This window comes from Amaranthus tricolor, chromosome 10 (genome assembly GCF_026212465.1).
Source record: "Amaranthus tricolor cultivar Red isolate AtriRed21 chromosome 10, ASM2621246v1, whole genome shotgun sequence".
NCBI lineage: Eukaryota > Viridiplantae > Streptophyta > Magnoliopsida > Caryophyllales > Amaranthaceae > Amaranthus > Amaranthus tricolor.
This window is the reverse complement of record NC_080056.1, coordinates 19,590,181-19,609,020: the sequence shown is the minus strand read 5'-3', so window position 1 is coordinate 19,609,020 and position 18,840 is coordinate 19,590,181. Positions and strand designations below refer to the sequence as shown.

General features: G+C 41.1%; 2 protein-coding genes across 2 annotated transcripts; one reads left to right on the top strand and one right to left on the bottom strand.

Moving 5' to 3' along the window:
- Window positions 1-1,033: 1,033 nt before the first annotated feature.
- LOC130824941 (uncharacterized) lies at window positions 1,034-3,776 on the bottom strand. The gene is made up of 3 exons (XM_057689965.1): window positions 2,955-3,776; window positions 1,161-2,885; window positions 1,034-1,054 (listed from the first exon to the last, which is right to left on the bottom strand). Exons 1-3 carry the CDS (start codon window positions 3,774-3,776, stop codon window positions 1,034-1,036), a joined length of 2,568 nt encoding a protein of 855 aa, XP_057545948.1.
- An 8,963-nt stretch (window positions 3,777-12,739) lies between these two features.
- LOC130824940 (uncharacterized) lies at window positions 12,740-18,534 on the top strand. Its single transcript, XM_057689964.1, has 9 exons — window positions 12,740-13,370; window positions 13,488-13,594; window positions 13,664-14,052; window positions 14,236-15,060; window positions 15,142-15,547; window positions 15,665-16,342; window positions 16,460-17,818; window positions 18,316-18,366; window positions 18,451-18,534. Exons 1-9 carry the CDS (start codon window positions 12,740-12,742, stop codon window positions 18,532-18,534), a joined length of 4,530 nt encoding a protein of 1,509 aa, XP_057545947.1.
- Window positions 18,535-18,840: the final 306 nt, after the last annotated feature.

Here is an 18,840-nt window from a genome sequence, read left to right as displayed (position 1 = left end):
GCCCAGGACACCGAGTGGGACGTTGACGCCTTTTTGGATGATGTTTAATTGTTTTGTAATTGTAGTTTAAACTTGACATTTCTGATCGGTTTTTGTAATTCTATTTGTTACATGTGTACATATTTTTGAATGACACTTCTATCACTGATACTGCCTCTGTTAATCTTAACATTTCTAAGATTTTGTATTTCTTTGGTTCGACTCTTAGTTCGCGGACTCCTTCAAGAAGTGGGGGGTGCCGCGGTCGAAATTTAACTTGGAACAATTTTGGTCTTGGGACCCCCTTCTAGGCGTCCGACTTATCGATGCCACGGTCGTGATCTATTGAAGTTTACTTAGACTAATTTTGAATTTTTGGACCCCCTTCTAAGGGTCTGACTTATCAATGTCACGGCTGGGTGACTTGAAGATTTACCTGTCTAATTTTTTTAACTTAGGACCCCCATCTGAGGGTCCGACTTATCGACGTGGCGGACATGAAACATCAAGCTAATTATTTACTTAGGATAGTTTTGAACTTGAGACCCCAATCTAAGGGTCCGACTTGTCGATATCATGCTTAGGGAACATCAAGTGAGATTTTTATTTGGAATAATTTTGAACTTGGGACCGCAATCTAAGGGTCCAACTTGTCGATGTGACGGCCAGGAAGCATCAAGCGAGATTTTTACTTGGAATAATTTTGAACTTGGGACCCTAATCTAAGGGTCGGACTTGTCGATGTGACGGCCAGGAAGCATCCTAGCGAATTTTTACTTACAGTAATTTTGAACTTGGGACCCCAATCTGAGGGTCCGACTTGTCGATGTCACTGAATCGTGACGACTTAGAATTAATTTGGATATGGGACCCCTCTCAAGGGGTCCGACTTATGGACACAACTGAATTTTATAAGATCTGCAATATTATCAGAAATGAAATTTCGATTTATTGAAAAATGTAATGACAATGCGACTCATGCCGCGGGATGAGATACAACTGATTTTGAACAATGTGATAATGCCGCGGGATGAACTTGTGATGACACTAATGATCAGACTGGCCCCTTGCGAATCTTATTAAATGAAGTACTTTTTCAAATGATCTCCATTCCATGGGCGGGGTAGCTTCTTTCCTTTCATGTCTTCTAGTTCAAATGTTCCAGGTTTGATGACACGGACGATTTTGAACGGACCATCCCAGTTGGCTCCAAGCTTCCCTTTCTCTACGATTTTCCCTGTGGCTTCGACTTTGCGTAGGACATAGTCCCCCACATGAATATGTTTGGTTTTGACGAGCCGGTTGAAGCTGCGAATCATTTTTTGCTTCTGGGCCATGGACCTTAATAATGCGTTCCCCTGTGTTTCTGGAAGCAGATCCAAGTTCTCTCTTTTCCTTTGTTCATTCTCGTCGTGTGAGTAGTAGGTAACCCTTGTAGAGGGTATGCCTATTTCTACTGGAAGTACTGCTTCAGATCCATATAGCAGAGAGAATGGGGTATGTCTCGTTGCTTCTTTGACGGTTGTTCGGCTTGCCCATAGAATGCCGGTTAGTTCTTCGTCCCAAGTACCTTTAACCCCCTCTATCTTTTTTTTGATACCGTTCAGGATCTCCTTGTTTGCTGATTCAACTTGCCCATTTGTTTGTGGCCGAGATACAGAGCTGAATCGAATTTGAATGCCAAACTTGTCACAGTATTGTGTTGTGTTCTTACTGATAAATTGTCTCCCATTGTCTGTGATGATCACACGAGGAATGCCGTATCTTGTGATGATATTTCGCCATATGAATTGGCAGACTTGGTTATCCGTGACGGAGCTGAGGGGCTCTGCTTCCACGTATTTGGTGAAATAATCAATGGCCACTATAATGAATTTGCGTTGTCCCTTTGCGCGAGGGAAGGGGCCAAGGAGATCTATACCCCATTTATCGAATGGTAAGACGGCTTGCATGGCAGACAGGTAGTTAGATGGTTTTCTTTCGATCTTTGAGTGGTATTGGCATTTGGGACATCGCTTGACCAAGGTTTCCGCGTCCTCCCTGAGAGAGGGCCAATAATATCCGCTTTTAAGGACTTTGCCAATGACAGTTCGTACTCCTTGATGTATACCGCATCCGCCTTCATGTATTTCGCGAAGGATGTAGTTTCCTTCTTTAGGATAAACACACTTCAAGAGGGGATGGGTATATGATTTTTTATAGAGCGTGCCTTCGTGGAGCTCGAACCATCTGGCCTTCTTTCGAAGCATTTTGGCTTGATTCTCGTCATGGGGGAGCGTCTGATTTTGCAAAAATTTGATGTACAGTTCCATCCACATATCTGATCTATCAATTGTGTTAACCATGAGGTTGATACTGGGGTTCGGAAGAACTTCCCAGACAATTTCGCGAGCCGCGGCTGTTTCGGCTGAGCTGGCGAGTTTTTCCAGGGAATCGGCTTGGGCGTTTTGAGATCTTGGGATGTGGACTAATGTGAATTTGTCGAATTTCTTGACAAATTCTCTTACTTGTTGCAGGTACATCTTCATGCCTTCATCTTTGGCCTCAAATTCTCCATTTACTTGTCCGACTATTAACTGGGAGTCAGAGAAAGTGGATAATACTTTCGTCCCTGCTTCATGACAGATTTTGAGCCCCATGAGTAATGCTTCGTATTCTGCTTCATTATTAGAGGCCGCAAACTCGAATCTGACCGCTCTTTCCATACGGACCCCTACAGAAGACAATATCAGCAACCCAGCTCCGCTTGCTGATTGTGTCGAGGATCCATCCTCGTATAACTTCCATTCTTGATTAGGCTCAGGATGTTGGGGGATGGTGCTTTCGGCGATGAAATCCGCTAAGGCTTGTGCTTTGATCGCCGTTCGTGGTTCGTATTCGATGCCGAAATCCGCAAGTTGATTAGCCTAATCCGTGACGCGGCTGGATTTATTCTTTCCTTCCAGAATCTTTTTCAAGGGTTGGCTGGATCTGACGATGATCTGGTGGGATTCGAAGTAAGGTTTCAGTTTTCTGCTCGCCATCACGATTGCAAATAAGACTTTTTCAACTTCACTATAGTTTCCTTTAGATCCTCGAAAGGCGTGACTCACATAGTATACGGGGAATTGCTTCCTCTCTCTTTCGGCGATCAATACTCCTGACAAGGAGTATTCGGAGACCGAGACATATAAGACCAGTTTCTCCCCATTGTATGGCGAGATTAGTTTCGGCAAAGAAGACAAATGCTCTTTCAACTGATGGAAGGATTCCTCGGCTTCTTTTGTCCATTCGAACTTGCTCTGCTTGAGGGTTTTGAAGAAGGGTGAACATCTGTCAGCGGACTTGGACAAAAATCTTCCCAAAGCAGTTATGCATCCTGTTAGCTTTTGAACTTCTTTTACAGATCTTGGGGACTTCATGTCCCGGATTGCCTTTATCTTATCAGGGTTGGCTTCTATTCCTCTTTCGTCAATGAGGAAACCAAGGCATTTCCCACCGGTGACCCCAAACACGCACTTTTCAGGGTTGAGTCTCATTTGATGTTTCCGGAGGGTGTTGAATGTTTCGCGTAAGTTCGCGGCATGTTGGGACGCTTGTTTGCTTTTTGTGATCATATCGTCCACGTATACTTTCAAATTTCGGCCTATTTGAGATTGGAAGACCTTATTGACCATTCTCTGGTAGGTAGCTCCAGCATTCTTTAGCCCGAAGGGCATAACCTTGTAACAGTATACTCCGGCATTTGTAATGAAGGTCGTATGTGGCTGGTCTTCTATGGCCAAAGGGATCTGATGGTAGCCGGCGTTTGCATCCATGAAACTCAGTAGAGCATGGCCTGCTGTGGAATCTACCAGACGATCTATCTTAGGAAGAGGATAATCGTCTTTGGGGCAGGCCTTATTCAGATCTGTGAAGCCAACGCACATCCTCCATTTGCCGTTCGCTTTTTTTACGAGGACGACGTTTGAGAGCCAGTCGGAGTACTTGCATTCTTTGATGAATCCCGCTCTCAGCAATTTCTCCACTTCCTCTCGGGCGGCCTCTATCCGCTCTTTTCCTTAATGTCGCAGCTTTTGCTTCACGGGTTTGTAGCCTGGTTTTATATCAAGTTTATGGCACATGATGCTTGTAGGGATGCCAGACATCTCTTCCGTGGAAAAAGCGAAGACGTCGCGGAACTCAGTAAGGGTGGCAACGATATCTTGCCTAATCGGGGCAGGGAGATCCTTGCCTATTTTGATGCGTTATCCTCCGAATATGTCCACCTCCTCGTATCGTTCTACGGGGCGAGGCCTTTCTTGCGGGTTGGGGCTCTCTAGATACACGCTCATGACGCTAGGGGACTCCTCTTCCCTTTCCCTTTTGGAGGGGGTGATGAAAGTTCCTCGCTTTAAGGTGTTGATGAGGCATTGGCGTGCCGTCACCTGATCCCGTTTGACGATTCCTACCTGTTCATTATCCCGCTCGAATTGTAGCAGGAGTTGATGGGGAAAGATCGCGGCTTTGATTTTGTTGATCAGCGGAAGCCCCATGATAGCGTTGTAGGGAAAGGTGAGGTCCACCATCGTGAATCGTATGGGCATGGTTCTGCTTTCATTTCTTTCCCCCACCCGCACGGGGAGGATGATCGTGCCCAGCGAGATAACTTGACTTCCCCCAAACCCAATCAGCGGTTTGTCTAGGGGTTGTAAGTGCTTCTCCTTGAACTTCATTTTTCTAAGGCACTCCATTGTTATGAGATCGGCCGTGCTTCCGGTATCCACGAGCACCCTTTTGACTTTCATTTGCTCAATCTTGAGGGTGACCACCAGAGGGTCTGTATGGGGTTGTTGCAGTGTTTGGGAGGTCGTGGCATCGAACCTCATGATCGGCCCACTTGATGAGGCCTTCGGGGGCCCTTTTAATAGAGTGTGGACGCTATCTCTTGCTGCGCGGATGGTAGGATATTCTTTCGTATATCCTCCGCTAATCATGTTAATAGTTCCTTGAGTGTTGGAACTTTCGCGCCTCGCCTCATCCCTTTTGGGGGATCTGCGTCTCGGATTCCATGTCCTTCTTTCTGCTTCCTTTCCAGCATCGTAGTCCTTTCGGTTAATGAACCGGGACAATTTTCCCTCGTCAGCTAATTGATGGAGGATACGTTTGAGTTCGCGGCATTGGGCCAAAGTGTGGCCATGCTCTTTGTGGTAATCACACCACATATTGTAGTTGCACCTATCAGAGGGGGTAGCAGTAGGAGGTGGAGTTGGCAATTGATCCCTGATGGCGAAGAATATATCCTTCCTATTCCGGTTGAACAGCGGATCATTGCCTCCATCTAACAGATTCTGCGTCCTGGGCTACCCTTCAGTGACATATACGTGACGGGGTCGTGGGGGTCCCATATCTGACGGGGTTCCGGACGACGCGGCATGTAGTTTCTTTCCCTCCTTAATGGCTGTTCCTCTCTGCTCCTTGAGGGGTGATTGGCAATGGGGTCCTTCTTATCCGACCTCCGTTTTTTAGGATCATGGGCCTGACATATTTCGGAGGCCGTGACATAGCTTTGGCATTGCTTCATGGCCTCCGCGTATGTCTTCACTTGACTTTCGACCAACTGGAACTTTAGCCGTTGGGCCTTCATTCCGTTGATCAGGGCATTTAATGCATCCGATTCTTCCAAATCGGTTACTTCCAGCACCGCCTCATGAAACTTTGTTAGATAGGATGATATGGACTCCGTTTCTAATTGCGTGATGCTGAGTAGATGGAAGTTTGATTTCTCCTGCCTTCTGGAAGCTACAAAGTGGCCCAGGAACTTCTCTTCCAGTTGGGCAAAGTTGTGTATACTTCCTCCTGGAAGGGAGGTATACCACGTCAGCGCTACTCCCGTAAGAGTAGTCGGGAAGAACTTACACCACAACGACGGGTCATTGGTATACAACAGCATCAAGTTTTTGTAGGCCATCAGGTGTTCCTCCGGGCAGTGGAGAGATTATTGGTATAAAATTTTCAGGAAGGCTATTTTTGCCGGCCTCATTCCGCGGCATGGTGATGCGGCGGCTAGACTCCGCGGCTTGGGCTTGCTTTCTTTCTTCCCTCCTTCTATCCACCAGTGATTGAACGCGTTCAGACGTCTTTTGTTTCTTGCTCTCTAGGAAGGTGCGAGCGTCTTGAGAGGCGGTTTTAGATTCGTCATCTCGCAGATCTGTCTTGCTGAGACTCGGGTAGGTTCTGGATCTCTCCCGCCTTTTCTTATTGCGTCTACTGGAGTGGAAGGTCCTCGAGTTCCCATCTTGAGATTCATGAGACTTTGGTATCTCCTGATGGGGTTCGATTCGTTCCCGCAAGTTTTTTATTTGATCCGCCATGTCTTCTAATACTCGTTGTTGAGTAGGAGTATTATTTATGACGGCGCGGAGTTGTTCTGAGAAAGCGGTAGTGAGGTTTCGTGCTAGCATGTCCAGATCACGGCGAGTCACAACTTGATTATTAGCGTGACCTGCAGAAGTGTCTGTTTTTGTGCTATGCACGGTGGCGGTTTGAGTCGGATTTTTCTTAGGAGCCATGACTTCTTATTCTTTCCCCACAGAGGGCGCCAAACTGTTTCGATAATGAAACGAGGAAGTAGAAAACACTTGAAATACTGTAAGTGGAAGCGTTAACAGAAGCGGCAATTCGTGGAAGGAAGCGACTTGAATTCCTGCAAAATAACACGTCAGCCTTGCCCGGGGGGTGATCTCCCGGAAAACCCCTCCGACCCTCAAGTTAGAACGTGGATATGAGAATATGGAGTAAGTGATTATAAACTGAATGCGAGAAGATGCAGTGGTGGATGTTATTGGAATTTTTGGGTAGGCTAAAGAAACGAAGAGTGAGTAAGGATACTCAGAAGGATTATTTTCAGATGATCCTTTCCTCTCTGATGGCTGTCCCTATTTATAATGTTCAAGGAGGAAGTTACGTCAGAGAGGGGAAGGCGAAGGTCGTGGGAGGTATGGGCAGTTGTTCCCCAAGGAAGAAGGATGACCATGCATTTGAGGGGAAGTGGGAAGTTACTTTTCTGGAAGGGAGTTAGGGTATTGAGAGGTAAACAGTCTTTGGGCCTTTCAAGGGAGGAGGAAAATCAGACAAAGGCCCATTGAATGAAAGTCAAAGTCGATATGGAAAGTTAAAGGTCATTAAGGTAAAATGACGTTAATAAGTTTAAATAAATAAGTTAGATAAATGATACCCTGACAATATATATATATAATATATATATATATATATATATATATATATATATATAGATATATATATATATATATATATATATATATATATATATAGATATATATATATATATATATATACATATATATATATATATATATATATATATATATATATATATATATATATATATATATATAGATATATATATATATATATATATATATATATATATATATATATATATATATATATAGATATAGATATATATATATATATATATATATATATATATATATATATATATATACATATATATATTAGAGGTGATCAAACACCGGGCCGGGCCGGGTTCGGGCCGGGCCGAGAGGCAAAAATCTACCCATTAATGCGGGCCGGGTTCGGGCCGGGCCAAAGTGCGGGCCAAAAGTTCCTACCCAAACCCGTACTATGCGGGCTTTTTGCGGGCTTGCGGGCCTATGTTATTATTTATGTAAGTTTTCTGATTTTGTCATTTTATAATGGTTGGACTAAGACTATATATACTTATGAATTATATTATTCAGTAACGGTCCATTTAAACTATTATAATTATATGGGATTCAAAGAAATAAATTAATTTGATTTTGACCGCTTATTTAGAAACAAAGTAATTTGATGGATTATTTAGGTAATAATAATATATCTAATTGAATAATAAATTACCACTTTCCTACCAGTAGTCAAGTAGTGCAGAGCAACCCATGTTCGAGACGTGTGTGCAACTTGTTGACTTGCAAAGAAGAGATATTAATCTATTTTTTAATTTCTCTCAATTTTACTTGGTTTGTCCGTTTGCAATATCAACTATGAGTAAGTAGTAACAAATGAATCAAACACTGAACAATGACTTGATAAGACAGAATGAGACCACTTTAACTAGGGCGGAGAGTATTCAACAGGTTCCAGTCTAGCAATGGAGGTGGGGGTGGTTGTTCGCCGGTGTTTCGCGAGTGGGGTTGGGGGTCTGGGTGTATCTGTGCCTGCCTGCCTGGGGACGAAAGGAGGTTTGGATTTAGAGGGTTAGTGTCTTGGTACAGGGGTTTGCAGGTGTGGAATGTGGGAGCACACACTTTTTCGGGCCGGGCGGGCCCGCGGGCCAACACCAAATCCCAAACCCGTCCCAAAAAAAATCGGGCCATTTATTTTCTACCCAAACCCGCCCATCGGGCCATATTTTGTTACCCAAACCCTCACTTTTTCGGACCGGGCCGGCGGGCCGGGCCGCCCATGATCACCTCTAATATATATATATATATATATATATATATATATATATATATATATATATATATATATATATATATATATATATATATATATATATATATATATATATATATATATATATATATATATATATATATATATATATATATATATATATATATATATATATATATATATATATATATATATATATATATATATATATATATATACATACATATATATATATATATATATATATATATATATATATATATATATATATATATATATATATATATATATATATATATATATATATACATATATATATATACATATATATATATACATATATATATATATACATATATATATACATATATATATATATATATATATATATATATATATATATATATATATATATATATACATATATATATATATATATATATATATATATATATATATATATATATATACATATATATATACATATATATATATATATATATACATATATATATATATATATATATATATATATATATATATATATACATATATATATATATATATATATATATATATATATATATATATATATATAGGGGAGGGATCCATTGAGAAGTGGTTGAAAATGAGAAGGGTAAAAAGGACTCTACACCCTTGATTTCACTAAAATAAAAAAATCTATGGTCACGATTGAGCCAAACTTATAATTGTAAAAGTTACTATGTTACACAGAAAGGTAACTATAAAATAATTTTTAAAATGTTCTTAATTTATAACATAGTATCCATTTTTTTATATATAGTAACAAAAAAAAATCAAACAAAAATCCTTTTCACCCTTCTCATTTTAAAATCCTTCTCATTTGATCCTAAATCTATATATATATATATATATATATATATATAGATGTATATATATATATATATATTCTCTTCATTAATGCTGTTCTAATTCTTTTGAAAGAATCTGGCTCCTTCTTTATTAAATAGTCATACAAAAACATTAATAACGAAAGTCACCATAAATGCAATGTAATTAATAATATGAGTTGAATTAATTCATTAATTAATCATCTTTCAATACATTGTACAAAGGATATATATTATCAAATTAACTCAAATACTACATTGTACAAAGGATATATAGTGTCAAAATATCAATATCAATATCGTAAACAAAGTATTTAAGGTTTAAAAATTTTGATTCATTATTACTGCCAAAATCTATAAAATACTACTTCATCCAATACATTATTATTGTCTCATTTAATTTTTGTATGTTTGCCAATACATATATTTAATCGTAAATACATCAAATTGTATGTAATTAAAAATTATAAAATGTTTATTTTAATAAAATTTACATCGAAATGAATCAAACAAAACCTTATTTGACTATGTTCCAATTTATAAATTAAGAATAAAATAAAATATAATAGTGATCGATGAAAAGTATCAACAAATCAAATGGAATAATAATACTTTAATAGAAAATAGTATCAAAAACAGCCAAACAATTCCAAAATAATATTCAATTAACAAAAATAACATTATTCTCACAATAGAGATTAAAATGAAGGATTAAGTTTGTGAAATAACTACCAGGTCGAATTAAAAGAAAAAAATTAAACATTATATTATTATGTAATTTTTTAAAAAATAACTCAACCAAAAGAATTAAAGAAGTAAGAAATATAACTGCAATGAAAATTTACATGTAATTGACAATTGGGAGGAAAGATTGATTCATAGGAGTATTATTACATAAAAGAAAGAAAAGATGAATGGAGGAGTTAAAAAAGGTGGTGGGATCGATATTTTGCTATCAAAAAATTACCAACAATAATACAATATTTTGCTTATTAATCAATAATAATATTAACCTTTAATTAATAAGTTCTTCCACTTTATAATACTTTCTATTTTTAGAAAGTTTTTATCTTACTTTTACCTTTTAAAACCCTGCCTTTTCTTTTAATTTACCCCTTTTATCTTATTTATAATTATTTTCTCTCTCATACTCTCAATACAATTATTAATTCACATTACTATTTAATTAAAATAATACCCACTACAACCTCATACTTCTAATACAATCATTACTTCACACTACTATTTAATTAAAATAATACCCACTATAACCCAAATATTCTATTTTTCTTAATATATGTGAAAAACTCAAAGTGGAAGATCAAAAAAGAACGGAGGGAGTATCAATTTAAGGGGTGTTTCCCTAGAATATACTTGATATGTTTAAATTAATCTATAGGAGATTATATGACTAAAAAAATTTAGTAATTAGTTAATAAAATAAAGTTGATATTATTTTAGGAAAAAATCCCTCAAAATTTTTATTATTGATGGTTAATCAAAAAATCGTATTATTGTAGAGAGATTAACAAAAAGTTGTTGCTATTGATCATAATTTTTGTTTTGTTTTGGTTTGTTTCTTTCAATTGTTCAATAAGGTGTAGAAAAAGAGGTGCAATTATATTAATGAATAGATTCTTTTCTGTCTAGTAAATATATGATAATATTAACTATCATTAATGTCTGTGGCACATCTAGAATCAAAATTAGGATAGCATGAACGTGTTCAACTAAATTAATAAAAAATTCAATAGAGTTTAGCGTTTTTAAAATTTTTTCATTACTTTTAATTGACTTCCCTACATCCTACATCACAGTTATTGACAATATTCATCCTTCAAACTTATTTATATATTTCGGTTTGTATTTAAGAAAAAAATATAGATGAATAGGATTATATTTGAATCGTTTAGTTGCATATTCTCGTAAAATTAACTTTTTATAATTTTTAAATGTGCATATTTCAATAAATAAATAATTAAAATAACTTATTGGATTGCATAAAAAGTCAAATGTAACTACCAGCCAATATAATAAAACGGAGAAAGTACAAGGTAGCACAAATGGAAAATTATTTAAAAAATCAAAAAACATGGGTAGCATACCCATTGTTATAGTATGCAACTATGCATTCGCCTATGATTACTTCTTATACGTAGTCTTAAGAGTTACATATATCATTTGCCATGCATTTGTTACTAAAATTGAATGATTTTAAATAGTAAAACTATTGTGAAAATTTCAAATAAAAAATATAAAAAGAATAAAAGAAAATAAAGGATAATTATTATGCTCGATTTTAAAGGTGGACTTCTATAATAACTAGTTGATGTTAGAGTGCATTGACATGCACTCCGCTACTAAAGTTGCGAAACAACACTTTTCATCCTCAAGATCATTAACGGTCCAACTTTATATTTTTAAGCACTTAATATATTTTAGTTAATTTAATATCTTGGCCTTTAGTATTTTGAGATTCTGTACAATCAAATATTTTGAACATGCTCAAAACCCCTGATATGTTGTAATCAAGAACACATTGATCAACGTTGAGCTTATATTTTCTTGAAAGACTTACCATCAACACCTTTTATCAGTGTCATGGTACTATTTACTCAATTATTTTATATGTTTAATAATTTGCATCATATTACCATAATACCCCTTGACTTCTACAGTTGACCTTGACTTTTGGTTGATGGGTTTTCCATTTGATCTCCCATCCTCCCTAAATGGCCCATGGGCTCTTCACTTCCAGAATACCCTAACTTCCCTCTCAGGAAGTAACTACCTATTTGACCAAACTTCCCACTTACTCACAGTTGGCTGGTCATCCTTCTCTTAAGGCTGATAACTGCCAACTACCCTCTAGCCTTCATCACAGCCATCAGTTGCTACCCACTATCTCCATGATGGCAACTACCCTTCAGCAATAACCTCCTTCTTCACCACTATAAGTAGGGGTTACCAGCAAGAGGGGAAGATCATCTGAAATAGCATTCAAGAGCATTATTGCTTACATTATTCCCCTAGCCTTACAAAACTCTAGCATAAACCTTAGCAATCCCAATCTCACTTTTGCATTCATTCATTCATTAATCAGTCACTCATAAATTTCTGATCTACGTTCTAACTTGAGCGTCGGAGGGGTTTTCCCGGAGATCACCCCCCGGACAAGGCTAACGTGTTGTATTGCAGGAATTCAAGTCGCTTCCACTTATAAACCGTCTCACTTGATCACTCTTCCATCAACCTCCAGGTATTTTAAGTGTCTCTTGCACTTCATCGTTTCATCACAGAAACAGTTTGGCGCCGTCTGTGGGGATTTGAAACAAAAAGTCATGGCTCCTAAAAAGAATCCTACACAAACTGCAACAGTGCATAGCACAGATACAGACACTTCCGCTGGTCACGCTAACAATCAAGCCGTGACCCGTCGTGATCTGGACATGCTAGCACGAAATCTCACGGCCGCGTTCTCTGAACAACTTCGTGCCGTCATAAACAATACCCCTACTCAGCAACGAGTACTGGAAGATATGGCTGCACAGATAAAAAGCCTGGAGGAACGAATCGAGCCCCATCCTGAGATACCAAAATCCCATGAATCTCAAGAAGGGAACTCAAGGACCTCCCACTCCAGTAGACGCAATAAGAACAGGCGGGAAAGGTCCAAAACTTACCCACATCCTGGCAAGACAGATACACGAGATGGCGACTCCAAAACCGCCACTCCGGATGCTCGAACTTTCCTAGAGAGCAAAAAACGAAGGACGTCCGAGAGCGTCCAGTCCCTGGTAGATAAAAGGAGGGAGGAAAGAAAGAAGGCGGAACTCGCTGGATCTAGCCGCCCCCTCATTTCCGCCACCATGCCGCGGAATGAGGCCACCAAGAGTGTCCTCCCCGAAGAGCCCATATCATTAGTCTCTCCCCTGGCCATGGAGATACTGAATACTCCCAACCCCGAGAAAATAAAAGTGCCAAACATGGCTGCTTTCGATGGCACGTCATGCCCACAAGAGCACCTGACGGCATATAAAAATCTCATGCTGTTGTACACCACCAACTCATCGTCATGGTGTAAGTTCTTTCCAACTACTCTTACAGGAGTAGCTTTGACGTGGTACACCTCCCTTCCCGGGGGAAGCATCCACAATTTTGCCCAATTAGAGGGCAAATTCTTAGGCCATTTTGTAGCCTCAAAAAGGCAGGAGAAATCAAACTTCCACCTGCTTAGTGTCACTCAGTTGGAAGGGGAATCCATATCCTCTTATCTCAAGAAATTCCATGAGGCAGTGCTGGAAGTAACTGATTTGGAGGAGTCAGTTGCGCTGAATGCCCTAATCAACGGAATGAAGGCTCAACGGCTGAAGTTCCAGTTGGTTGAAAGTCAAGTAAAAACGTATGCAGAGGCCATGAAACAATGCCAAAGCTACGTCACGGCCTCGGAGATATGTCAAGCCCATGACCCGAAACGGCGGAAATCCGAAAAGAAGGAAGCCGGGTCCTCTCTTCAATCCACACGACGCAGAGAGGAACATTCTCCGAGGGAGAGAAATTACATGCCGCGTCGTCCTGGGCCACCATCTGATATGGGACCTCCACGGGCCAGACAGGTATATGTTGCAGGAGGAGAGACCAGGACGCGGAATCTGGGGGACGGAGGCTACGACCCAATGTTCAATCGAAACAGGAGGGACATTTTCTTTGCTGTTCGAGGTCAATTACCGGCTCCACCTCCTGTCACCACCCCCTCTGATAGGCGCAACTATAATCTGTGGTGTGACTACCACAAAGAGCACGACCACACTCTGGCACAATGCCGCGAACTAAAACGCATCCTGCATCAGTTGGCTGATGAAGGGAAATTGTCCGGATTCCTCAACCGGAGGGATTATAATACGGTAAGAGAAGGGGAAAGGAGCCCGTGGTAACAAAAACGCAGATCCCCAAAGAGGAACGAAGCCCGACATGAAAGTTCCGACACTCAAGGAACTATCAACATGATTTTTGGGGGATACACTGAGGAATATCCCACCATCCGGGCTGCAAAGAACAGTGTCCACACTTTGCTGAAGGGGCCTCCCAAAGCCTCATCTAAGGGACCGGTCATGAAGTTCGATGCCACGACCTCTCAACCGCTGCAACAACCTCATACCGACCCTCTGGTGGTCACTCTTAAAATCGGCCAAATGAAGGTCAGACGGGTGCTGGTAGATACGGGAAGCACGGCCGATCTTATCACAATGGAGTGCTTGAGACAAATGAAGTTCGAGGAAAAGCACTTGCAACCCCTAGACAAACCCCTGATTGGGTTTGGAGGAAGTCAGGTCATCCCGTTGGGCACAATCATTCTCCCCGTACGGGTAGGGGAGAAAAATGAAAGCCGTACCATGCCCATACGGTTCACAGTGGTAGATCTCAACTTTCCCTACAATGCCATCATGGGGCTCCCACTCATTAACAAGATCAAGGCAGCCATCTTTCCCCATCAACTCCTGCTGCAATTCGAAACAGATAACGGGCAAGTGGGCATTCTGAAAGGAGACCAGGTGACGGCTCGCCAATGCCTCGTCAACACCCTAAAGCACAGGCCTTCCGAGACACCTGCAAAGAGAAAGAGGGAAGACAAGGTCCCAGCTGTCATGAGCGTGTACAGGGAAAATCCCAACACGCATGAAAGGCCCCGCCCCATAGAACGATATGAGGAAGTGAACATGTTCGAGGGGAAACAAATCAAGATAGGGAAAGATCTTCCTGACACGGTCAAGCAGGACATAGTGGCCACCATTGCTGAATTCCGCGACGCCTTTGCTTTTTGCACGGAAGAAATGCCTGGTATCCCTACCAGTGTCGCGTGTCATAAACTTGACATCAAACCAGGCTATAAACCCGTAAAACAAAAGCTGCGACATCAAGGAAAAGAGCGGACTGAGGCCGCCAAGGAAGAAGTTGAGAAGTTGCTGAAAGCCGGATTTATCAAAGAGTGCCGATACTCAGAGTGGCTATCCAACGTTGTTCTGGTAAAAAAACCAAATGGCAAATGGAGGATGTGTGTCGACTTCACAGACCTGAATAAGGCATGCCCCAAAGACGATTATCCACTTCCAAAGATAGATCGTCTGGTCGACTCCACAGCAGGCCATGCATTATTAAGCTTCATGGATGCCAACGCCGGCTATCATCAGATCCCATTGGCCACCGAAGATCAACCGCACACGGCCTTCATTACTAGCACGGGGGTCTATTGCTACAAGGTCATGCCCTTCGGATTAAAAAACGCGGGAGAAACTTATCAGAGGATGGTCAACAAGGTCTTCCAATCTCAGATTGGACGAAATTTAGAAGTATATGTGGATGATATGATCACAAAGAGCAAACAAGCAGGTCAGCATGCCGCGGACTTACGAGAAACCTTCCTTACCTTGCAAAAACACCAGATGAAACTCAATCCCGACAAGTGCGTGTTTGGAGTTACCGGAGGAAAGTGCCTCGGCTTTCTGGTAGACGAGCGGGGCATTGAAGCAAATCTCGATAAGATCCGGGCCATACAGAACATGAGATCCCCCACCTCAGTAAAAGAAGTACAAAAGCTCACGGGGTGCATAGCCGCTCTCGGAAGATTCCTTTCCAAGTCTGCAGATAAATGTTCCCCCTTCTTTAAGACAATAAAACAACAGAAGTTTGAATGGACAGCAGAGGCAGAAGAGTCCTTTCGCCAACTCAAGGAGCACCTGTCCACATTGCCGAAACTAGTTTCTCCCATCAAAGGGGAGAAACTAGTCCTATATGTTTCTGTATCTGAGTACTCGTTATCCGGTGTACTGGTTGCGGAAAGGGAAAAGAAACAGCTCCCCATATACTACGTGAGTCATGTATTCCGCGGCTCGGAGGGAAACTACGGTGAAGTTGAGAAAGTCATATTCGCAATCGTGATGGCAAGCAGAAAATTGAAGCCCTACTTCCAATCCCACCAGATCATCATCCGGACTGATCAACCCTTGAAAAAGATATTGGAAGGAAAAAACAAGTCAAGCCGCGTCACAGATTGGGCAAACCAGCTGGCGGATTTCGGCATCGAATATGAGCCTCGAACAGCAATCAAAGCCCAAGCTCTGGCTGATTTCATTGCTGAAAGTACCTTCCCCTGTCATCCTGAACCCAGTCAGGAGTGGAAGTTGTATGTGGATGGGTCCTCAACACAATCAGCTAGTGGAGCTGGACTCCTCATCATGTCTTCCGCAGGGGTCCGTATGGAAAGGGCAGTCAGGTTCGAGTTCGCAGCATCTAACAACGAGGCCGAATATGAAGCATTATTGATGGGATTGAGAATTTGCTACGAATCGGGAGCCAAAAACTTGTCCGCCTTCTCTGACTCCCAATTGATCGTGGGACAAGTCAACGGGGAATTCGAAGCTAAGGATGATAGCATGAAGATGTATTTGCAGCAGGTAAAAGAATTTGTTCAAAAATTCGACAAGTTCACATTGGAGCACATTCCAAGATCCCAGAATGCCCAAGCTGATTCCCTAGCAAAGCTGGCCAGCTCAGCAGAGACATCCGCGGCTCGAGACATTATCTGGGAAGTACTTCCTAACCCCAGCATCAACTTCATGGTCAACAGCATCGACAGATCAGATACATGGATGGAGCCGTACATCGAATATTTGCGAAATCAGACGCTTCCCCAAGATAAAAGCCAGGCCAATATGCTCCAGAAGAAAGCAAGATGGTTCGAACTCCACGAAGGAACGCTCTACAAGAAGTCGTACACACACCCCCTCCTGAAATGTGTATCCCCTGAAGAAGGAAACTATATCCTTCGCGAAATACATGAAGGAGGATGCGGTGTACATCAGGGAGTGCGAACTGTCATCGGGAAAGTCCTGAGAAGCGGATACTATTGGCCCTCACTCCGAGAAGACGCGGAGTACTTGATCAAGAGATGTCCTGAATGCCAATACCACTCCAAGATAGGAAGGAAGCCGTCTAATTACTTGACTGCCATACAAGCCGTTTTGCCTTTCGACAAATGGGGCATGGATCTTCTTGGTCCCTTCCCTCCGGCAAAAGGGCAACGCAAATTCATCATTGTGGCCATTGATTACTTTACAAAGTACGTAGAAGCAGAAGCCCTTAGCTCAATCACGGACAAACAAGTTTGTCAATTTATATGGCGGAATATCATCACAAGGTACGGCATTCCTCGGGTGAACATAACAGATAATGGAAGGCAGTTTGTCAGCAAGAACACCATCGAGTATTGCGACAAGTTTAACATCCAGATCAGATTCAGCTCGGTGTCCAGGCCACAAACCAATGGTCAAGTAGAGTCCGCAAACAAAGAAATCCTGAACGGCATTAAAAAGAAGATAGAGGGGGTTAAAGGCAATTGGGATGAAGAACTACCAGGCATCTTATGGGCAAGTCGAACAACCGTTAAAGAAGTAACGGGGCATACACCTTTCTCTTTAGTATATGGATCTGAAGCCGTGCTCCCCGTTGAAATAGGCGTACCCTCCACAAGGGTCACCTACTACTCACACGACGAAAATGAGGAAGGAAAAAGAGTAAACTTAGATCTGCTGCCAGAGACAAGAGGAAACGCAATGCTGAGATCAATAGCACAAAAACAGAAGATGATCCGTAGCTTCAATCACCATGTCAAGACCAGACATATTCAAATTGGCGATTTCGTCCTCCGGAAGGTCGAAGCTACGGGAAAGAAAGCGGAAAAGGGAAAGTTAGGGGCCAACTGGGACGGACCTTTCAAAGTCACCCACGTCATCAAACCAAGAACCTTTGAGCTAGAAGACATAAAAGGGAAAAAGCTACCACGGCCATGGAATGGAGACCATTTGAAAAAATTCTTCATTTAATAAAATTTGCAAGGGGCAAACAGTAAGCGACCGCATAAACAGTCTCATCAACATCAGTCCGCGACTACAATCGATCCGCAACATAGTTGCGTTGTAATTCAAAATTATTTCAATCACTTGTATCCTTATCAATCATTAATAAACAGGTTTCATTTTCAGAATATCCGGCTCTTATGTTTGCAAATCTTATTAAATCAGTAACATCGACAAGTCGGACCCCCAGATAGGGGTTCCTAAGTTCGAAAATGACTTTGATGTTTCCTAACCGGAACATCGATAAGTCGGACCCACAGATTGGGGTTCCTAAGTTCGAAAATCTGAGATGTTTCCTAACTGGAACATCGATAAGTCGGACCCCCAGATAGGGGTTCCTAAGTTCGAAAATCTGAGATGTTTCCTAACTGGAACATCGATAAGTCGGACCCCCAGATAGGGGTCCCTAAGTTCGAAAATCTAAGATACTTCCTAACCGGAACATCGATAAGTCGGACCCCTAGATTGGGGTCCCTAAGCTCAAAATCTATGATGATTCCCAACCGGGACATCGATAAGTCGGACCCCCAGTTGGGGTCCCTGAATTCGAAAATTCAAAGTTTCCTGCAATGATGTTTCCCATCCGGGTCATTGATAAGTCGGACCCCTAGTTTGGGGGTCCCTTAGTTCAAAAAAAA